This window comes from Balaenoptera musculus, chromosome 9 (assembly GCF_009873245.2).
Source record: "Balaenoptera musculus isolate JJ_BM4_2016_0621 chromosome 9, mBalMus1.pri.v3, whole genome shotgun sequence".
Taxonomy (NCBI): Eukaryota; Metazoa; Chordata; class Mammalia; order Artiodactyla; family Balaenopteridae; genus Balaenoptera; species Balaenoptera musculus.
In genome coordinates this window covers 1,695,750-1,720,460 of record NC_045793.1, presented here as the reverse complement: position 1 = coordinate 1,720,460, position 24,711 = coordinate 1,695,750, and the positions used below count along the sequence as shown (strand labels likewise).

The 24,711-nt window shown below is 37.9% G+C and overlaps 1 protein-coding gene across 9 annotated transcripts in view; it reads right to left on the bottom strand.

Moving 5' to 3' along the window:
• LMBR1 (limb development membrane protein 1) overlaps nucleotides 1–24,711 on the bottom strand; it is a 158,462-nt gene that overhangs the window by 81,558 nt on the left and 52,193 nt on the right. For all 9 annotated transcript variants that reach the window (XM_036862971.1, XM_036862969.1, XM_036862973.1 and 6 more), the window contains 3 exons: nucleotides 1,949–2,075; nucleotides 1,410–1,478; nucleotides 541–605 (listed from right to left, as the gene is read on the bottom strand). In XM_036862971.1, coding sequence (XP_036718866.1) covers nucleotides 541–605; nucleotides 1,410–1,478; nucleotides 1,949–2,075 — 261 coding nt within the window. The remainder of the gene's footprint in view (nucleotides 1–540; nucleotides 606–1,409; nucleotides 1,479–1,948; nucleotides 2,076–24,711) is intronic.

The window sequence follows — 24,711 nt, the reverse complement described above, 5'->3', positions numbered from 1 at the left end:
TACAGGTAAGAATTATTGTCATTTCATTAAATATTTGACAAAATAGCTAGAGGCCCAAGTAACTTAGGGACAAACCATCAAAACTACTACCAACTGAAAATTATTTTTAAATGAATATACAGCATTTCTGAGATTAAAGGGAAAAGTATAATTCAATTAATCAAGATATAATATGCAGACAAATTTTCAGAAAATAACTGCTTTGTAAGTCAAAGAATATATATAGTAAACTTTGAAACACAAAAGAGTTACCATTTGATATAAGATAATGGACTCCTAAAATACCTGTAAATATCTGTACATTTTGTCTTCAAATTTGCTAGAAGAATTTCTAGCTGAGTGCCTATAGTTAGTATTTTAAGAGCAAAAGCAAATTTGGTTTCCAAAGATGAAAAAGATTAAAATAAAAACAATAACAATTTGGGTTATAAACACGTAAAAATATTCTTCTGTTTCTGAATGCTAGTTTAGAACCTAAAAGATGTTCAAATGTAAAAATGTCTATTTAACAAACAAAATGGTTTACAACATCATACTCACTGTTGGCTTCACCAACAGCTGCCCCATGACTGTGAACATGCGGGAGAGGCCAACTGGAGTGCACACTGCGGAACAGAGAGAGCTCACTTCAGAGTTAGGAGAGAAACTGCCAGCCCCAAATAAAGCAAACTCAAAGACTGCTGTTGTAGGAAAATGCTTGTTTCCAATCTAGGTTCTCGCAGTGTTTTGTCACAGGGCTCCTCAATGTCACCATTAGAAAAGCTCTAGGGGTTCGTGCACAGACGACGGGCATTCTTATATTTAAGGAAAGATTCATGAAGACTAAAGGAGGGGTAGGATATGCCAGATTCTAGCAGCTGAATAATAATAAGTATTTTCACTTAAAAGAAATTAAAGAAAACCAACCAGAGAACAGACTAAATTTCAAGTACTAACTGAATCGAGTATCAGACAAGAATATCCGAAAGTGACAACTATAACCTTACATCCTTTTATCTATTTTTATCTGCTTATAACATCTCTGAGATATGTTGTGATGCCTTAAGTAAAACAAAACAAATTGTGAAAAAAAGACTGCCAATTCATCGTACAGAATTCCACCATTACCATTCAAAAGTAGAAGCTAGTGTTGTGATGGGGGGGAGGGAGGCACGTGCATGTCTGACTCTCTCCCCCTCCCTCTCTCTTTCCAACTCTGTGCAAGAGGCTTTCTTTAGAGAAGAACAAAAGTATAATTTCAAGGTTTCAGTTTATCAAAATTTACCTTGAATATACAAAAAAAGTTAAGGGCCAACTTTTAAAAATATCTCCAAGCTGTTAAGGAATCTCATCGGGAAACTTGTCTGTAATTTTCTAGAACACAGAACAACTCTACTTTATTATCAATATTATGTCAGAAAAATACTTACAGAGAAGTAACAAACATCCCATCAATGATATACAGGAATATAAATAAGGTAGGTAGAACTCCCAGAGATCTATTAAAAAATGTAAATATCTTTTAGTGCATCCAAAATACCATACATTGATATATAGACTGACAATAAATTAATGTATAGTAAACATCATAATTGCCTATTTGAGTCTACTAAACCATATAATTTCTAAATTGTACAATAAAAAGATCTAAAACAGAAGAACAGGAAATAACCCTTTTGCAAAACCTGTTTGGAGGGAGAAAATGAGCCTCCATGGAATTTTAAGAACAGAAACCAATTAACCAAAGGAAAAAAAAATCTGAAAAGCTGCTTGCTCATTCTACATACAAGAAACACACAAACATTCATTTCTTTCCTTAAACATGTCGAAAGACTTTTTAATTTTATAAATTAACAACAAGGATTAACTATACAAAGAACTATTAAAATGTTTTAAAAAGTGAATGTGTAATTATATTCCAAACTGTAGTCTCCACTAGAGAAACTGGTTTAAACAAGTCAATCTGTACCATATAAAGATTCCATACTCGCAGCGTCATTGTCAATGAGTGCCGAGGCTACCCACACTATCCCAAGAATAAGCAAGGCCAGAAGAATAAGCATGACCAGAGTTTCTAAAATTCGGGCTCGGATTCCCTGCAAAATATAATAAAGATATAATTTTAATATTTTATTTCATCACATGAACAATTAGGTTTCTGTCTATATGAAAGCACACAAATTCTTTGAAAGGGGAGGAAATTTACATTTATTAGCGGGACAAAAAACACTAAATGTTTACTGTTTGTAACGTTTAGGCTGACTTTTCAAAATTATGTAAAACACCATTAAGCTTTGAAGAAAGTACCAAAACAATTCTTCATAAAAACATTTTGCAGAACCCTTTTAAACAATTAATTACTTTCCTAACACTTTCCACCAAGAAAGTAGATTAACAAATTTTTATCTGTGATTCTAATCAAGGGAATATAAGGCTAATTAAGGCATACTGCCAAACAGTTCCGTGAACACCCAACTTGGTGAAAGCACAAAGCACCATCTACTAGAGAACACGGGGGTTCTGTTAGCTCCCCACAGCCTCTAGAGCCCTCTAGTGTCCAGACGAAGAACTCCTCATAGTAATCCAGCCTTAGAAACCGTGGAAATGGACAGTATTTATATCAATTAAATATCATCCCTTTCTCCACATTAGATAGAAATTTCATTAAATCCACGAGGCTGGAATATAATAAAGAATCATCATGCACAATTTTGTTTTAAATATAAAACAAATTCTGACCTCAGGGCCAAACGACAGGCCAGACTTATAAACTCAAAACCTACGGGACAAGGCAAAAACAAAAAACAAAACTTTCTCATATTCTTAGAAAGTCATCAAATGATTGAACCTGTACCTAAATGTAAAGATTCATGTTGATATTTTATACTGTAATGCACTAATTTACAATATCTAACACAACAAAATTATAAGTATATCCATGTTTCTCAATAAGTCATATAATCTTTCCTTCCATATTAAAAATAGTTTAAAGATATGAACTATAAATAAAAATCTAAAACATAGACTTATTTCAATTTTGCCCTAAATATTATTTTCTAATTTCTGAGTTACAGCAACAGGTTGCACTTAAATCATAGCACCCCAGTTCCTCAAATTCAATAGGAAAGGAAATGTCCTAAAGCCACGGCCAAAGTGTTCCCAGCCCTAAATGATGACTCAGAGTTGAAGCGGTCTTTTCTTCCTAGTCCAGCCTTTCCAGGACTGCCCCTGACAGGTTAAAATGTGTCTTCAAATGGAAGAGTCAGGGCACCTTACACACTCATAGCAAGGGAGGCTGGTAAACCAGAGTGATGACGACCTGTATTTTATTTAACACATTAGATCTCACAGTAGCTATTACTCAAGTGAGATGAAACAGGAACAGTCACAAAATGCACTACTAAAAAATACACTCCTACTTACTGAAGAACTCTCTGAACCTACACTTAACACATTCAAACCATTAGGATACCAAAACATGACCACTACCTTTTAGCACTGATTTTTTTCTCTCTTCCTCTCTTTCTAAGCAAGAACCTTTTAATCACACATTAAATATTATCTGGAAAGTCTATAAATAAAACAGATAAAAAGAGTAGGCTCTGGAGTGCATGTGTTACACCCCCTCAGCTTTGTCTTTTCCTGCCTCTGACTGGGGCCCGAATCCTGCATGCCTCTGACCAGCCGATGGGAACATCAGAGCTCTCAAAACATGGAACACGTGTCTTAAGTGTTATGATGTACGAGCTAAACAGTAGTGCTACTTGGAACTGTTTGAGACCTGATGTCCAAAAAAAGGGCATTTTAATAATACATGTTATAATTATTATATTAAGCAATTACAATGTAACAATAAGTTTAAGTGTTATAATGATAATAAATTTGGGGACCCAATCACCAATAAGACTTACACACATCCTCTGATATTTTGGTAAGAAGTATTTCTTAGCAGTTAAACTCGTTTTTCATCAGATCTGTCTCTGTGTTAGAAGGCAGTGCTCCGTGGGTCTCTCCCACTTCTGTGCATCTCACAAGCAGAGGCGGGGCAGTCCGCATTCTGGACTGTCTTTTCAAAGACTTCTGTACAGCAAACAGCCTTGGAAGACAGAGATGGTGTCTCTGCAGTAGAGGCAGGTCTGCTTACCGTGCAGTGTGAAACAGAAGGTCCCCCCGCAGAGCACAGGGCAGGCGGGCTTGCTTGCACCCCATTACAAATAATGCGGGTTCCCTAAATGCAGGGCTCCTCAGCCATGACACGAGCCCACTGTGGGGACAGCTCCCACCTGGGCCGCATCACCCCCATGGGGCTCGGGGTCCTGGGGAACTGACAGAACAGGAGGCTCCTGTGCCTGCACGCTGAGTAATGAAGCCTCTGACCCAGGAGTCTGTGTCTACAACCAGGGTCTGCGAGTCTGGCAAACTAACCTGTCAGCTTGCAAGTACCATAAAATCTCAGACCTCTGCAGTTCTGGAAAGCTTTGGGCAACAAGAATGGAAAGCTCACACGGCTTTCTAGGTAAGAACAAACAAGGGCCCACACAGGCTGGGTTCAGGGCTACAAGAACACCCCCAGGATCGAGCCGTGAATCCTCTCACCCAGGCCGTAGGCAGGCAGGAGGAGTAAGGGCCCCCATGACCTGGCAGCTGGCAAGTGTCTGGGGTCTGAGCTGTGAAGGGAAGTGAGACAACCCACTGGCAGTCTGGCTACGCTCCCTCTCCCTGAGCAGAAGCAGGAAGGGGTCTTATTGTGACGATGTACAGCAAGCCTTGCAAGGCCAATTGAAAGGAACTGTCCTATCTAGGACTACGGTTACGGGGAACTATTTTTCTTGTATACTTGGTGCCTTGTTGTATTTTCCAAATTTTTTAGAGTGGATGTATATGACTTTAAGAAATAGGAGAACAAACTAATGTTGTTCTAATTTTCAATTTTTTTCTTACAATAATAATCATCCAAGAGTTTGGCACCCATAAGAATAACTTTTTAAAAATATCCAAGTTCGGTTTATGAGATAGACAGTATAATAAGCTCGTTAAGAGCCCCAACTCTACCAGCAGACCACTTGGGCTCAAATCCTGTCTCCGTCACTGACCAACTGTGTAACCCTGGGCAAACGCCTAAAGCACACTGTGCCTCAGTTTCCTCCTTTGTAGAACGAGTTTATTAATGACACCCCTACTTCGTGGGTTGTTATCAGAACCAAATGAGTTAATACGTGCAACATGCTGAGCTCAATGTCTGGTACCTAGTAAGGATTAACTGTAATAACTCAAACTGCTGCCTCTGTGTTTGGAATCTCCAAGGCTTGGGAATTCGCATATCATTTGTCTTTCTCAATTAAATTTATACCACCTTCTAATGCCACCTTGTCACTCTTTCCCATCTTTGCCACCTACCATGTACAGACCTAGAAGAAACAATCCCATCTTTCTTGATATATGAGCACCCAGTTCACAAGAGCTTCTCATCACATCCCCTGCCACCCTAAGTACCATACACGCTCATAATGAACCTGACCTGCATTCTACTCCGGCCGCCCACACAGCTAACCAGACCCCATCATCTCTCAGGGCCACCTCTGAGATCTCCCACGGTGAAGCTGCCCCTCGGCCCACAGCCTCCTAGTCTCCTCCGATCTTGCAGCCCTCCAACCTAGCTCTAACCTAGCTCTAACCTAGCTCTATGTCCTCATCATGATAATCTCTCCTCCCTTGATCTTCCCAATCCCTCCAATCAGTCTTGTTTTCACTGTCTAAACCCCACGATGAACTAGTATATTTTGATGATAATTCAGTATCAATAATACTCTAGTATTCCTGGCCCTTTTAACTTCCACCAGGCCAGTTTAATTCCACCTGGAAGCTCACTCCAAATTCTCAGCACTGTTAAAGAAATCTACGAAATCATGAGAAGTGTTCGCTACTACGTTCCAAAGCGCCCCTTCAATGTTCCCGGCAATCCTTACACTGATCGCCGGCTAATAACTCCCTCAAAGGTTCTTAAATGTGTTCCAGTCTCCTTGACCCTAATCTCATGCCCTGTGTTCTTAACTACAGCTGACCTTACCTCTCCCTTAGTAAGACACAGCTGGGTGGCCTGCACGTCCCCTCAGCTCCCTTCCCCCATCCCTTGGTTTCTGTCTCCATTCCTATTTCTTTCATTCTGTAAAGGAAAATATCTCAGATCCCTTTTCTCCGATGGCACAATCTTAGATGTCCATCCTTTCACAAGCTGTATCAGTGCTTCTCAAACATTAGCATGGAACAGATTTACCAAGGGGCTTGTCAATTCCTGAGTACCTGTACAAAGTGGCTCCTCAGTCAATTCTGATGAAGATGGTCTACCAGATAGACTCTCTCTTCTTCCCTGGATGATCTTGCCTCCTCACGTGGCCAACGACTCTCAAATATATACCTCTAGTCCAAATATTACCCCTGAGGCCAAGATCCATACATCCCAATGGCCACCTTGCCTTTGATATCTCACAGCTACCTTAAACTGAATTCTAAAATCAAATTCATCATTTTATCCCTTAGACCTGCTCCTCCTTCAGTGTCCCATACCTCAATAAATGGCATCATTATCCACTTTGTTGTTTTGCCAGACACTCTGGAAACACCCTTGTCACCTCCTTTCCTGCTGTACCCCACCTCTCCCCAAAACACATACACACACCCTGGACCCTGGTCCAGTCGAACACCGAGTCCTTTCGATTCTCCTATGTAATTATGACTCAAGTTCATCCACCTCTCTTCCTACTGCCATAACGTCTATCTGGTGGACAACACCCCAGCCTCCTAGCTACTAGTCCTACATCCACACTCTTGTCTCTCCCTGACCTGGTGCCTACATCGCATGGAAATGTGATCTTCTCAAAATGCAAATCTGATCATGCCACTCTTAGTCATAACTTACTAACAGAGGTATAGGCCTGCACCTGGGAAACAGATGCATTAATGCAACAACAAACAATAAAAATCGAATCTCATGTGGTACATATATACAATGGAATATTACTCAGCCATAAAAAGGAACAAAACTGGGTCATCTGCAGAGACGTGGATGGACCTAGAGACTGTCATACAGAGTGAAGTAAGTCAGAAAGAGAAAAACAAATATCATATATTAACGTATATACGTGGAATCTAGAAAAATGGTAGATGATCTTATTTGCAAGAGACACAGACGTAGAGAACAAACATATGGATACCAAGGGGGCAAGGGGAGGGTGGGATGTATTGGGAGATTGGAAATGACATTTATACACTATTGATACTATGTACAAAATAGATAACTAATGAGAACCTACTGTACAGCACAGGGAACTCTACTCAATGCTCTGTGGTGACCTAAATGGGAAGGAAATCCAAAAAAGTGGGGATACATGTATACGTATAGCTGATTCACTCTGCTGTACAGCAGAAACTAACACAACATTGTAAAGCAACTATACTCCAATAAAAATTAATTTAAAATTTAAAAAATTAAAAAAAAAAAATTGAACCTCATTAGCACCATTCTCTAACTGGGAGTGCACCTCTAACTGAGGTGCTGCGTAAGTATATCCTTAAAGTTGGGCCTTACTCTTTTTTCTGCTGTTTAGATAGTGCGCAAACTAATTATAGATGAAAAAAGAACAAATTATTTATGATTAAATAGCACAGAACACTGCTGTCCAACGGATATTTCTGTGATGATATAAATGCTCTATTCTGTGCTATCCATTAGCATAGCTAATAACCATATGTGTTTATTGAGTACTTAGAATGTAGCTACTGTGACTAAAGAACTGGTTTTTAATTTTACTGAATTTTAGTTATTTTAAATTTATATAGCCACACATGGCTAATGGTTACCATATAGGTCAGAGCAGACTACTAATAGTCTGTTTCTAACAAAATCTGATATAAGCACTCTCTGTACTCTCAAGTACTTTCTGGTCATTTTCCTAAATTTAACCTTGACATAAAATTCTTTGAACAGCCTGGTTAAAGTAACAGCCTCTTTTAACATGCTATAGCTCTAGATTAGCCTCTTTTAACATGCTATAGATTAGTGTTTTAAGTAGCATTTATGTCAAAGAGAAGAAATCTATTACTAAGTTTAAAAATTACTCCATTCTATTTACATAAAGAAAAAATACATTCTCTCATTAAGAAAAATAGATAGCATTTAAAATGCAACCTAAGTATAAACCAGTCTGAAAGTGACAATGAAGTTAAATAGCAACATATTTATCCACATATACTTACAAACTAAGTCCCAAATAAATCTCTTATGTGATTAAAAAGTATACGTGAACAGTCTTTCTAAAAGGAAACAGCTATCAATATTATCATTCCAAGAGTATGCTTTCACTATTATAAATATGTGAATAATATCAAGAAAAAAATGTCTAAAATGTACATTCACATGCTTAAGCAAATAAGAAACATTTAAACAAATAAACCTCTGTAGTCAAAGCATATGAACTCTTCAAAAATTTATTTCAAATTGATCAACATTTCTTTTGAAAGATAACAAATAACTCATAAAAAGAAATCTGCTCATTTTCAGTTATTAACCTAAATTTAAAGAAGAGTAAATTAGGAATTATAGAAAAGGCTGCCACAGAGCAAGCCATCAAAATTATGGAATATGATTACACCTGTTTATGAAATATGGAAGATAACTGATGTAGTTAGAAATAACTGTTATACTGACTTAATCCACTAGGAGGCCAGGACAATTATGCTTTCCTTTTGTTATTTTTATTCCCTTTTTGTGATTAAATGGGACAAAATCAGCCCCACTTGAAATCAATTAAATATCATATTTATGAGCTTTAGCAAAACCAACAGAAAAATATAACAAATCTTTTCATTAAATGCAATGTGGCAGAGTTTTTTACCTTCAACAACTTTAGAACAGAGAGAAGAGAGGTGAAGGGATTATAAATAATCAGAAACTTCATTTGTTAATCTGGCATCGACTGGCTCATATGAGTGCCAAAAATATACAAATTGTTATCACTACCTTTCTTGAAATCAGTAAAATATTACAAAGCCTAAAGGGTACAGGCTTTGTGGCATGTAGAGTGTGAGCTTTTTGAACTTTTGTATGTGGTTCTGTCTGCAAAGTAATGAAAAGCATTGTGAGAGCTTTTATCACTACCATTAATCACCAGCAGGACAGCATATAAGCAAAAAAATATGCCTACTGCTCATTTTTCCATTAAGAGTCAGAATCAGGAGCTAGGAAGCCCCAAGGGGAAGGTCCCTATCAACTCCATTCTTGCATACACTGAGCTAAAAGATGTGCCAGATGTCAGAATAACTTACTGAAATACCCTGCAAACAACAAAGTGGCAAAACACTGTCAGAGTGGAAGAAGGTTCCCATTGTTCATCTTAAAAATTAAGAAAAGTCTCCTGAATATAAGATCACAGAACTGTAAGAACTACTTGTCATCAACAGTTGTACTTGCTCACAATTTTCACACAAATTCACACAATTGTGAATGCTTATACTATGCCATACAGTACCAGGATTTCATGAACTTCGTAATGTATTTATGAATACTTGTCTTAACTCCTCCCAAAAACCATAAATCTAAGTTACCTTAAAGAAACTCCATCCCTTTTATTAAAATCATAGTGTAAGAAGCACTCAGCATATTAGTAGAAAACATCATCAGAATAAAGTACTTTCTTTCTCTCAAGGAAACATCATCTTGTTTTTAAGAAAAGTAAGCTATATAATTAATTACATTAGTTTCATACCAGTATTGTTTTGGAAATTACAACTATCTCAATATTTTAACAGTTTAAGTTAGATTAAATAAGCTAGTGAAGGCTAAACACCAAATTTTGGTGCTGGTCAATTACACAGTAAATGCTCTGTACTGAACATCAATGAAGTGAAAATTACAATACATTTACAAAAGCTCTAACGATAAACTGATATGTTTCTATGGTGATGAACATTTAAACAAGATTTTGCATGGACATCTTGACCTCTTGGAAGGTATGTAAACACCACTTTATATACTATGTCTCCACCCATCAGGAAAGCCTGGGAAAAATTTCTACATTCACAGAACATTTAAAATAAATATCAAGCCATTGTTTCCATTTAACAAAAAGGGTCTCTTAGTAACATTAAGATAAGGTTTGTTCAGCATGACATCAAGACTGCACCAAACATACATGCAGTCATCTGGAGAAGATCGATAGAAGCACTAATAAAGAACAGAAAATAAAGGCAGGTATTAATTATTTTAAACCATGAAAAAACTACAAACAAGCATTCCTAGAGAGTGTCAACCATTTCCCCCTTTGCTCCCAAAGTAATCATTAAAAGTATAGACAAAAAGAGTTTCGGTCCCAAGTCAAAGAAAATAGCTTTATAGAAAGTGTTGTTAAGCTCTATAGTGAATTGTTTTTTAATTATTAATATTTTCTGCAGTTTATTATATATATATACATATTTATTTAATAGTCATACACAGTAGAAAAACTAAAACTATAAGATTCTCAAGTTATTAAAACTTGACAGAAGGAAAGTATTTTAGAATAAGTTAAAATAATAACACTAACATTGCTGTTCATTGAAGTAAGATGTTCACTATATTTAAATTTATGGGCAGAAATTTCTCATGATAGTAAACAAACAAAATCCTCCAGATTGCAAGTAAATGAATTAATACAGCAAGTTTCCAACACGTAAATGAAAGAACTGAATTGTAAAAAGACTGCAGGGACTTTACATCAAAATGTTTAAACATAATTCTAAATTTGGGAAAAAAACATTTCTCAGTACACTTCATCACATCAAAATAATTTAATGGTTAGCCAGTAAGGATCTTTTCTAATTCTAATTCTGTTCTAATAATTCTTTAGTTATAAACTTGACGGAAAAAAAGAGATGGCAACTATTTGCAAAGCTCCTACTACGTAGTTGCTTTATATGTGCTCACTGAATATTCACAATAAAGGCAAATTTATTATAAATGAGAAAGCTCACATCCAAAAAGTTAAATAATCTGTCTATGGTCACCCTGTTCCAGGCCTGCCAGAACTCTCTTTAAATCAGGTCTGTCAGCTTCTGGAGCCTGTGCTTTCTACCCTCCCCACAAGACAGAAATAAGACATAAAAGACAAACTGATGTGGAAATAGGAGGTGGGGGGAGAATGCTTAAAACATACTTAAGGCAACCTATAATTTTAGCAAAGAAACTAAATCAAAATACACAAAAGCTTCTTTTACTAGGATATTAATTTTCAATTCCGTAATAGCAAGCTCATGCTGAGCAAATGCTCAGTCCTTTAATGTAACAGAACATTGTAGCCAATACCTTACTAGTCCTGTCATAAAACACCCAGGCCCAAGTTCCAATACAGACACAACAAAAGAAAAATCATTAGGGTTATTATTTATTACATGACTATAGCAAAATGTACAAGATACTAAAGTGTAGAATATTAATATAAAAGCAATTCCACATGATAATTTAGGTAATAGTGTCATATTGCTTTTGTGGCAAACAGTACATTTACACAAAAAGCACTAGGAATTCCAAAATACCACAGAAGAGCTATCCTTATGACAGTGAACAAAATAGGAAACATACACAAAAAGCTTAAGGCTGTCTGCCTGCTCTAAACCCAGACCAATCCCTCCAAAGCTGCGTTGGGCCCCTCTCTCTCATTTCCACAGCCCCTCCAGCTCTCAATAACAGCTACTTTGGGTGTGTAGGTGTGCATGCATGTGTGATTATTTTATAGTTTTCCACTGAATATCAACAACTTGGCATTTTGGTTTTTCTTATCAGTTTGGTTAATATGAGCCCATCACCAAGAAATAAATCACCATTTTTCCTTTCTATTTTTAAATACTGAAAGTATAGACATGTCTCGCTTTCTTTCCCTTTGCACTTCTGCAATTTGCACTTTGCAGATAATTGCATTTTTTACAAATTGAAGGTTTGTGGCAACCCTGCGTCGAACAAGTCTATCGGTGCCACTTTTCCAACAGCATTTGCTCACTTTGTGTGTCTGTGTTACGTTTTGGTAATTCTCACAATATTTCAAACTTTTTCATTTTTATTATATTTGTTATGGTGATCTGTGATCAGTGATCTTTGATGTTACTACTGTAATTGTTTTGGACGTCACTAACTACACCAACACAAGATGGCAACAATCAATAAATGTTGTGTGTGTTCTGACTGCTCCACCAACCAGCCCTTCCCCCATCTCTCTCCCTCTCCTTGGACCTCCCTGTTCCCTGAGACACAACCATGTTGAAATCAGGCCAACTAATAACCCTACAATGGCCTCCAAGCGTTCAAGTGAAAGGAAGAGTCGCATGTCTCTCACTTTAAATCAAAAGCTAGAAATGCTGAAGCTGAGTGAGGAAGGCGTGTGGAAAGCTGACAGGCTGAAGGCTAGGCCTCTTGCTCCAAACAGCCAAGTCGTGAAGGCAAAAGAACGTTCTTGAAGGAGATTAAGGTGCTGCTCCAGTGAGCACACGAATGGTAAGAAAGCAACACAGCCTTATTGCTGTTGAGGAGAAAGTTTTAGTGGTCTGAACAGGTGATCAAACCAGCCACGACATTGCCTGAAGCCAAAGCCTAATGCAGGCAAGGCCCTAACTCTCTTCAAGTCTGTGAAGGCTGAGACAGGTGAGTAAGCTGCAGAAGAAAAGCTTGAAGCTAGCAGAGGTTGGCTCATGAAGTTTAAGGAAAGAAGCCGTCTCCCTAACATAAAAGTGTAAGGTGAAGCAGCAAGTGCTAATGTAGAAGCCGCAGCAAGTTATCCAGAAGATCTAGCTAAGATCATTAATGAAGGCGGCTACACGAAACAACAGATTTTCAATGTAGACAAAAGAGCCTTCTATTGAAACATGTCAACTAGGACTTTCATAGTAGAGAGAAGTCAATGCCTGGCTTCAAAGCTTCAAAGGATAGGCTGACTCTTTTTTTTTTTTTTTTTTAACATCTTTATTGGAGTACAATTGCTTTACAATGGTGTGTTAGTTTCCGCTGTATAACAAAGTGAATCAGCTATATGTGTACGTATATCCCCATATCCCCTCCCCCTGGCGTCTCCCTCCCACCCTCCCTATCCCACCCCTCTAGGTGGTCACAAAGCACCGAGCTGATCTCCCTGTGCTACGCGGCTGCTTCCCACTAGCTATCTATTTTACGTTTGGTAGTATATATATGTCCATGTCACTCTCTTTGTCCCAGCTTACCCTTCCCCCTCCCCGTGTCCTCAAGTCCATTCTCTATGTCTGCGTCTTTATTGCTGTTCTGCCCCTAGGTTCCTCAGAACCATTTTTTTTTTTAGATTCCATATATATGTGTTAGCGTACAGTATTTGTTTTTCTCTTTCTGACTTACTTCACTCTGTATGAGTCTGTAGGTCCATTCACCTCACTACAAATAACTCAATTTCGTTTCTTTTTATGGCTGAGTAATATTCCATTGTATATATGTGCCACATCTTCTTTATCCATTCATCTGTCGATGGACACTTAGGTTGCTTCCGAGGCCTGGCTACTGACAGGCTGACTCCTGATAGGGGCTAATGCAGCTGGTGACTAAGTTGAAGCCAGTGTTCACTAACCATTCCAAAAATCCTAGGGCCCTTAAGAATCATGCTAAATCTACTCTGCCTGTGCTCTGTAAGTGGAACAAAGCCTGGATGATAGCACATCTGTTTACAACATGGTTTACTGGATATTTTACACCCACTGCTGAGATCCACTGCTCAGAAAAAAAGATTCCTTTCAAAAACTACTGCTCACTGACAATGCACCTGGTCACCCGACCGCTCTGATGGAGATGTACAACGAGATTCATGTTGTTTCATACCTGCCAACACGACAACCGTTCTGCAGCCTATGAATCAAGGAGTAATTTTGACTTGCAAGTCGTATTTAAGAAATACATTTCGGGGCTTCCCTGGTGGCGCAGTGGTTGAGAGTCTGCCTGCCAATGCAGGGGACACGGGTTCGAGCCCTGGTCTGGAAAGATCCCACATGCCGCGGAGCAACTGGGCCCGTGAGCCACAATTACTGAGCCTGCGCGTCTGTAGCCTGTGCTCCGCAACAAGAGGGGCAGCGATAGTGAGAGGCCCGCGCACCGCGATGAAGAGTGGCCCCCGCTTGCCGCAACTAGAGAAAGCCCTCGCACAGAAACGAAGACCCAACACAGCCATAAATAAATAAATAAACAAATACTTAAAAAAAAAAAAAAGTAAAAGTCTATAAAAAAATTAAAAAAAAAAAAGAAATACATTTCGTAAGGCTGTAGCTGCCATAGTGAGTCCTCTGATGATCTGGGCAAAGTCACTTGAAAACCTTTTGGAAAGGATTCACCATTCTAAATGCCATTAAGCACATTTATGATTCATGGGAAGAGGTCAAAATACCAACATTCACAGGAGTTTGGAAGACGTTGATTCTAACCTTCATGGATGACTTGGAGGGGTTCAAGACTTCAGTGGAGGAAGTAACAGCAGATGTGGTGGAAACAGCAGGAGAACTAGAATTAGAAGTGGAGTCTGAGATGTGACTGAATCACTGTAATCTCAGGATAAACTTTCACAGAAAAGCATTGCTTCTTATAGATGAGCAAAAGAAAATGGTTTCTTGAGATGGAATCCACTGCTGGTGAAGACGCTGTGAAGATTGTGGAAATGACGACAAAGGATTTAGACTAGGACATGAACTTAGCTGATGAGGCAGCAGCAGGGTCCGCGAGGACTGAGTCCAATTCTGAAAGAAGTTCTACCATCGGTAAAACGCTACCAAACAGCACGGCACGCTGCAGAGAAATCATTCGTGACAGGAAGAGTCAGTCGACGCGGCACACTTCACTGTCGTCTTATTCTAAGGGCCTGCCACAGCCCCCCCCCCGGTCTTCCGCAGCAGCACCCTGATCAGCCAGCAGCCAACGTCGAGGCAGGACAAGACCCCCCCCAGCAAAAAGATACCGACTAACTGAAGGCTCGGAGGCCGGTTAGTATTTTGTTAGCAAAGACGTATTTTTTTTAAACATCTTTATTGGAGTATAATTGCTTTACAATGGTGTGTTAGTTTCTGCTTTATAACAAAGTGAATCAGCTATACATATACATATATCCCCATATCCCCTCCCTCTTGCGTCTCCCTCCCACCCTCCCTATCTCACCCCTCTAGGTGGTCACAAAGCACCGAGCTGATCTCCCTGTGCTATGCGGCTGCTTCCCACTAGCTATCTGTTTTACATTTGGTAGTGTATATATGTCAGTGCCACTCTCTCACTTCGTCCCAGCTTGCCCTTCCCCGTCCCCATGTCCTCAAGTCTATTCTCTACGTCTGCATCCTTATTCCTATTAGCAAAGAGGTATTTTTTAATTAAGGTATGTACATTGTTTTTTAGACACAATGCTATTGCACATTTAATAGACTACAGTATAGTGTAATCACAACTTTTCTTTGTACTGGGAAGCCAAAAACTTCGTGTGACTCACTTTATTGCAATATTCCCTCTACTGCAGTGGTCTGGAACCAAACCCACAATACCTCTGAGGTATGTCGGTCTGTACACTGTTTAGCTTTATATATCTGTTAAATACCTGTGGATAGACCACCCAACCTAAAGGAACGTCACCACAACCACTGTGCACCCATGTAGCCCTCCCAACCACACACCTGCTGCACCAACCTGCCCAATGGTAACCACCAATTTGAACTGCCGTGCTCATCACTTACTTTTTTTTATGACGGTTAAGTATATATAACATAAAATTTACCATTTGAACAATTTTTAAGTGTAGAGTTCTGTGGCATTAAGTACATTCACACAGTCATGCAACCATCACCACCATCCATCTCTAGAGCTTTTTATATTCTCCAACTCAAACTCTGCACCCCATTAAACAGTAACTCCCCATCTAACCCCAGCCCCTGTACACCCACCGTCGACTTTCTGTCTCTATGAATTTGACTACACTAGGACGCTCATATAAGCGGAATCATACAGTATTTGTCTTGTTGTGCCTGACTTTATTTCACTTAGCATAATGCTCTCAAGGTTCATCCATGTTGTAGTATGTGAGAATTTCCTTCCTTGTTAAGGCTAAATAATATACTACTGTATGCACATACCACAATTTGTTTATCTATTAATCCACTGATGGATACTGGGTTGTTTCCACCTTTGGCTATTGAAAATAATCCTGTCACGAAAATGGGTGTATAAATATCTGTGGAGTCCTTCAATTCTTTTGTGTACACACCCAGAAATGGAATATCTAGATCATGTGGTAATTATATTTTTAATTTTTTGAGCAACCACTATACTGTTTTCCACAGTGGTCGCACCATTTTATATTCTGACCAACAGTGTACAAGAGTTCCAATTTCTCAATATCCTCACCAGTACTTGTTATTTTCTAGCAGCCATTCTAATGGGTGTGGAGAAGTATCTTCTTGCGGTTTTGATTTGCATTTCCCTAATGCCTAGTGACACTAGGGTCTTTTCATGTGCTTATTGGTCATTTGCATATCTTCTTCAAAGCAATGTCTATTCAAGTCCTTTGTTCCTTTTTTAATATTTGATAGAGTAAGTTCTATCACCATGTTCTTCAAAATTGCTTTGGCTATTCTTGGCTCTCTGCCCTCCCAAAGAATTTTACTATCTCCTTGTCGCATGCCATAAGATAATCTCTTAAAAATTTTATTAGAATTGCACTGACTCTAAAAAATAATTTGAGAACTGGTATTTTTATCATATAAAGAAATTCATAAACATAGAATATCTATCCAATTAACTAGGTCTTCTTAACATCTTTCAATAAGATTTTTTCTTTCCATATATTATTTCAATAAGGTTTTAAAAATCATTTGTTGGGTTTATTTCAACATACCTTAGTTGTCTTGCTATTATAAAAGGTATTTTTAATTAGATTTTCTGTTTGTTGCTGTTACTTATTGATTTTCCTATATTAATCCTAGATCCAGCCTCCTTGCTAAATTTTCTTATTGGAATTATCATTTATCTTTAGATTCTATAGGATTTTTCAAAAGACAATATCATCTGTTAATCATGACTATTTTGTTTGTTCCTTTCAATTTTTCCTTTTCTTGTCTAACTGTACTGGTAAAGAACTCTACTATAGTGCTGTCTATTGTTAGAAATAAAAGTACTCAAGATGGCATCCCAATTTTAAAGTAAATACTTTTAACATTTTACTGCTAAGAACAATGTCAGTTGCAGTCTTAGAGTAGATATCCATTATCAGGTTAAGCAAGTTCCCTTTAGTTCTTAGTTTGCTTTTTAATCATGAATGGTTACTGATTTCATGGATGTGTTCTGCGTCTCTTCTGAGGTGTTCACTTGATTCTTTTCTCTCATTTACTCTCCTAATATGAATTACAGTCATAGATTTTCTAGTGTTAAACCAACCTTGATAGCTGAAATAAATTTTTTTGGATGATGATCTTTTGTGTTGGACTCAGCTTAATATTTTCTGATTCACAAGTATTCATGAAAAGGAATGGCATATAATGTTCCTTTCTCCTATTAATCCTGTCGGCTTTCAGCATCAAGATTCCACTAGTTCCATAAAATACAACTGTGAGTGTTCCATCTTCCAATCTCCAGACAAATTTGTTGAAACTGTAGTTATCTATTCTTTAACATCTGATAGAAATATCCTAGAAACTGTCTAGACTTGATTTTTATCAGAATGACTCAACAGAACTTTCATTTCTGGCAATATTGAGGACGAGATATCCTTAATTCCCTCTGCCAAGATAAGTCTAAAATGCTAGATCAAATATTTTCAAATCTCTCTGAAATCTTTTGTCTATTAACTCTGAGTAGTGCATCGAATTTGGTCCCTCTCACAATGTTGACTTTTCCCAGATGTCTGGTCATCTCCTGAGTCCCTGTTCATCTTTATATACACAAGTTTTTGTCCTGCTTCTTTCTTTAATCATCTCCTGCCTCTGGTGACAGTGAATCTAGAGAAGCAGGCTCCAGTTCTGGGTGAGGTGTCTCGGTAGCTTGTGCCCTGGTGGGCCCTAGTAAGTTCACCGACTCTCAACTTCCAGGACCCACGTGCTCTGCTTTAGCCCACAGCAAGTGTTACTGCTGCTTGCTGATGGCAGCTCCTCTCTGAGCACCCTGGTCCTTTCTGTTCTTCACATCCTTTAGCACATGATTTTAATTTCTGATAAAACCAGGTCAAAGGAGAATTTGAAGAACACATATACGTAGATAACCAGAAATATTAAAATCAATTTGCTAATAGATGCAAAATGGGATAACATCCTGTGGGACAATAAAATGAAATGTTTGGAGTTATCTTTTGCATAGGGACGAAATCAATTACATCTCTATCAGACAAATTACTTCGCATTGCTCTCAGTTTCCTACAAGTTAATTCTAACCCTAAGGAGATGTAGTATAGCCAACTCAACAGAAAATCAGCCAAAGGTGCACACCCCTATAGGACCAGAAAACCCCCAGCATCCACTAGACAATGGCTAGAACTCCAATGACAGAACACCCAGGATCTTCTTTGCCCATTTCCAAGTCTTGGACAATTTTTCATGGCACTAGAAAATTTATGTACACAAAATAGATGATTAAAGTAAGACGGACATAAAATATATATATACACTAATTATAATTACACAATGATCCAAGTACAAATGTTGACAGGTAATTTGGAATGATATAAAATACAATGTAGGGTTAATTGGCTTTCCCTAAACTTGTTTAAATTATAATTAAAATATTAATGAAAAACCGATAGAAGTCAAGATACACAGGAGAATCAGCCAAAATCATCAACCTCGTGAGTATGCTTCATGCAAGCCAAATAAGACACAGGGAAATTAAAGATCCTGGAATACACAGACACGTTTAGGAAGGGCTTGTACGTTTGTAGAAATCATCTTGGAAGCCTGAGAAGGAATTTCTGAACACTATATTGGAAAAGATCGTCTTTAAACAACCTTAAGGCCATGAGAGGCCAAAACAGCTACAAAGCTAAAGAGGAGAGGCCAAAAGAAAAGACTGCGCCCCACACTTGTCAACGAAATCAGAGCCAATTCAAGCAGAGACCACAAAGCCTCCCAGGTCTGGAAAAAAGAACAAAGAATGCCTCCAAATTAACAAATAACTGAATTCCAGACAAAGGGCCAGTAAAGCTAACAGGTGGAGAGATAGAGGAATCAGGTACATCAGTTCAAGATGACAGATGAATAATCACATACATTTTTTTACCACAGAAAACAGGAAAAATATAAAATAAATACATAATCAATCAATCAACTGCACTGTCCCTAGCAGCTGCAACAGTACCTAGAATACAATAAGTGGTCAATAGGAATTAACTGAATGAATTAATTATGGTAGAAGACAAGAGCTCCATCAGCAGAGTAGCAATGTTGAGAAATCCCTAAATGATAGGAAGTACTTGGGATCAAATCTATGAAGGAATGTCCAGAGGAATATAGACTAAAAAAAAAAAATTAACAGAAAATAAGAAAAGTAAGAAAAGAGCAATGATTCCAGGCACTACAAGCTGCAAAAAGTCCAAAAAGATGTGTAATCATACATAAGAATTTTTAAATATTAAAAAATAATAGGTAAGAGTAATATTACTGTATACATTTCTTTAGAATAACTGAACAGAGAAAAATTTACTTAGATTCACTCTTTTTAATCACCTCACAAAATTAACTATAGATAGATTAAAATATTAGATCTTTGTAAAAACTCACATAAAAAGTAGCTAAAATAGAATAGACTACATTATTCATCCTTGGCTCTGAAGGAATAAAAACACTTTCAGAACTAAACCAGTATCAAATTACTTAGAAAGAGTGTTCGATTAAAATGGAAAAAAGTTTGGATAAAATGTAATCAGGTCTTGTTTAGGCCTGCTTACATGTTTGTTGTCAAGTCCTGAGTTTTCTCACACAATTAAGTTAAAGACAATTAAATAGCCTATGTCATAAATAGGACCAGCTCAAAAATTTACACATATGATGAACCTTAATTACATTAAATCAACTTTCTAAAACCAACATTAATTATGTTTATTGAAACCACTTAAAATTAAAATTTAATTATACGTTATGTTAAAATATTATACATCAGGTTGAAATGATAAAATGATACGTAATACTCTGAAAAACCCTTTACGCTAATTTCTTGGTTTGGGGTCTCCCAACAATACAGGTAGTAATATCAAACCCCAACTCCTGTGAGGTAGAGGCCTGTGGACTAACTCTCAGGGGAGACTTCTGCCCAGAGCTGAGCCTGACAGACGCTCCCTATCACTGTGTGTGTGTGTGTGTGTGTGTGTGTGTGTGTGTGTAATAAGTTTGCCCTTTCCCTGTCACTGTGTGTGTGTGTAACAAGTTTGCCCTTTGGCTGAGGGCTTTCAGTTCCAACTCCTAGCCTGAATGCATCCATGGTCCTGTACCACCTTGTAACTACCTCCCTGCCCTAACTGGGGCACCACTTACTCAGTTACTATTTAAGTTTTGTTGTGCCTGTTCGCTTTTGGTCCTTGGAGATTTTATGGAGGTGAGTTACAGATATAGCATTATGCAGAAAACAATTCTAGAATGCAGTATGGAGATTACTTTGTGTGGGAATGAAACTGGAAGCAGAAAACACAGATGGACAGTGGTTTAAATAATCCAAGTAAGAAATGATGAAGCCTGAACTAATAAGGTAATAACAGAAAGAGAAGAGAAATCTTATTCAGAATACTTAAAGTATATTTGTTATATAATGCAATAAGCTCTTCTCACAACATAAGGTACTTCATTAAATATCTTCTAAAAAAAATCAGAAATATCATTTAATTCTAGGCATTTAAAAGGAAGCACCTGGAGGGGTGGGATAGGGAGGGTGGGAGGGAGACGCAAGAGGGAGGAGATATGTGGATAAATGTATATGTATAGCTGATTCACTTGGTTATAACGCAGAAACTAACACACCATTGTAAAGCAATTATACCCCAATAAAGATGTTAAAAAAAAAAAAAGGAAGCAAAAATCATTAAGAGATAAGTTTTTCTGGTATTTCAAAAAGGATTTAAAAAAAATTTTAAGCCCTTCACAAGTCTGTTTAAAAACAGACTGCTTATAAAACTTAATACTCATTAATTAATGTGTAAAGAGAAACAGTAGTATCAAGTAATCCCAAATAAAATATGAAAGTATAAAAGTATTTAAATCCAGCACTATAAAACAACTTAAAATCTCCTTTGTGTTCCAAGAAAGATAATAGGAAACGTTTCCTTTAAATTGACCATTTCACTATATTTAATTCTTTTTTTTTTTTTTTTTTTTTTAATTTTATTTATTTATTTATTTATTTTTGGCTGTGTTGGGTCTTCGTTTCTGTGCAAGGGCTTTCTCTAGTTGCGGTGAGCAGGGGCCACTCTTCATCGCGGTGCGCGGGCCTCTCACTATCGCGGCCTCTCTTGTTGCGGAGCACAGGCTCCAGACGCGCAGGCTCAGTAATTGTGGCTCACGGGCCCAGTTGCTCCGTGGCATGTGGGATCCTCCCAGACCAGGGCTCGAACCCGTGTCCTCTGCATTGGCAGGCAGACTCTCAACCACTGCGCCACCAGGGAAGCCCTTTTTTTTTTTTTTATAAATTTATTTATTTATTTATTTTTGGCTGTGTTGGGTCTTCGTTTCTGTGCGAGGGCTTTCTCCAGTTGCGGCGAGCGGGGGCCACTCTTCATCACGGTGCGCGGGCCTCTCACTGTCGCGGCCTCTCCCGTTGCCGAGCACAGGCTCCAGACACGCAGGCTCAGTAGTTGTGGCGCATGGGCTTAGTTGCCCCACGCCATGTGGGATCTTCCCAGACCAGGGCTCGAACCCGTGTCCCCTGCATTGGCAGGCAGATTCTTAACCACTGCACCACCAGGGAAGCCCTTAATTCTTTTTCTACTGTTCAGGCGTCCTTATTTTTTGTTTTTGCCTGCTCACCTTTTTTTTTTTTTTTTTAAATTATTATTTATTTATTTATTTTTATTTATTTATTTGGCTGTGTTGGGTCTTCGTTTCTGTGCGAGGGCTTCCTCTAGTTGCGGCAAGCGGGGACCACTCTTCATCGCGGTGCGCGGGCCTCTCACTATCGCGGCCTCTCTTGTTGCGGAGCACAGGCTCCAGACGCGCAGGCTCAGCAGTCGTGGCTCACGGGCCCAGCCGCTCCGCGGCATGTGGGATCCTCCCAGACCAGGGCTCGAACCCGTGTGCCCTGCATTGCAGGCGGATTCTCAACCACTGCGCCACCAGGGAAGCCCTCACCTTATTTTTAATAACTAAAAGAACATACATTTTATGTATTTTTTTAACAGTTCAATTGATTTAAAAGTCAATCACTCTAGAACAGTAAGAACTTGTCTTTCTAGATGAGAATTTCCTTTCCTTAACAGAAAGTGTGCAAACCAATAAATTTTTAAGTAGTATAACTATTAATGACTTAAGTCTAAAGAAAAGTACATAATATACTGCAACCTAAAATATTACCTAATATCAAAACTATCAAACAATCCTATTGCCTTTGATGTGTCTAAATACACAACTTTTATTTCTGGTACAAATGGGCCAAATAAATGGGTTGTAAAGTAATATATCAAGTTCCAGCTATATATTGGCATACATTTCATAGAGATCAGAAGGTTAACACTGTGACATGCTGAATAAATGATTTTACAGACAAATAAATATGAGTTTAAATGCCAAATAAATAAAAGATTTTAACAATCCAAATTCTAGCCTCTTGGGTGAGCTCTCGTCCTACAGGTCTGTGGGTATGTATCATAATTGTGTAAGAAGCTCTCTAGTCAGCATTAAATCTGACATTTAATTTTACTTTCAAATAAAGTTCATTCCAACCAAGGGTAGGTAGTTTTCAACTCCCCCAAAAAAAGTTTTAGAAAGGAGACTCTAATTGATAACAATGGCTATTCCTATGAAATTGTTTCATGAATATTAGAAGTATTAGAGCCAGTTTAATTAAAAGTATAATTACTTTAAAATCTAAACCTGGTGATTTTATATTTCCTCCCTACCAAAACTTCTCATTTAACAAATTATGAGACATTAGTTGGTAATTTAATCATCATATAAAGTTTGAAATTCAGCTACCTATTAAATATCTTCTTTTTACGACCTATACTGTTACAAGATAAAACCATTTATATTTCAAAAAGTAAATAAACAAAGCTATGTTGACGCCACTCTAATTTCTTACATCGTTTTGCTATCACATATAAAGTTATATCACACAAATCTTCCTGATTTCATTATCAACTTGCTCACAGTTGGTACATTTGAGTCCCTAATAATAACTGCTGCTTCTACTGTGTCTTGGTGCTTTACAAACAGATTTGGTGAAGTAACCCGAGGACGAGGTAAGGGCTGCAGCCCATTTTCCAGATGGAGACACTAAGAACCGTGCCTGGACTTCCAGGTCGGTAAAAGAAGAGTCAGGATTTAAGTCCAGGTCTTCTGAAAGCCAGAGCTTACAGTTTTGCCACTATACAAAACTCTTTACGCAAATAAAGAGACAATCTAGCCTTACAGTAGAAATCTCTCCTTTTCTGATAAATGGAGAGAGAGTATCATACCATCACCAAGTATGCAGGAACTGAGCAATGTGCTATTTACCAATAACTGACACTGTTACTGAAGTTATAATTTAGTCGCCTCCAACATGCAGCTGTACTGAGAAGAGTGACAAAACTAACGTCATTTCATTAACTAAATGATTTTTAACTCAAAATCCTTATGAACTCAGATAATTTTTAAATGAAATGAATGTACCCTTTTCTTCAAAATAATACTTTTCTGTGTCTTTCTCTGACATCCTATACATCAAGCTTCAATGTCTGAAGTGCTCAGTTTACATTATTATAACCACGCCTTTTACAGTAGAGTCACAATTCCAACAGGAACCTTGCATGTAACAACACTACCAGAATCGAATGTTTTGAAAATAATCATTCTTATCTATATTGTTTCTATGGAAAAAATTAGTCCTCACAATTGGAAGAGGGTAGAGGAATTCTGTTAATAAATTACTGATTTTTTTTTCTTGAAGGTGTTGGAAAATCAAATTAACACATAACAATAGTTAGTGAGATATGACTCCATTTTCTGTAATAAACACCAAGATCAAAACAAGACCCAAGGTAAATTTCCTTGAAAGGTTCCCAGCAGGAGTTTCCCTTTTTGTATGTGATTTCCTCTCACCCACAAAAACCATGCAAATATGCGCATGTGCCACTAACACTAAGCAGCACTTCCTTAATCACTCATTTCCAACAATTTATGGATGATCAGTGGCAAAAACGAGCAAAAATAATGAAAGAATGCAATGAAAGCTCACTGAGACCGAGCTGGACTTCCTACTCATTTCTGTGTCTCTTTAAGATGGAGGCCTGATACAAATTAGCCACTGGGGGGAAAAAGTCATCTGGTCATAAAATACAGTACAAGGTCACTTTTATGTAAGTTTGCCAAAAGGGACATAAACCAGGACAATTTCAAACTGTGACACAGGATAGAAACATATGAGAACGATGTCTGTTCCCCCTCTATTGTGCTGTCACGGTGCTCAGCTTTATAGGCCTTCCAAGCACCGCACCCAGCTCTCGGCTTCCACCTGGCCAGTCTAATTAATTAAGAAAGGAAGTCACCTCAGATTTTGTACTT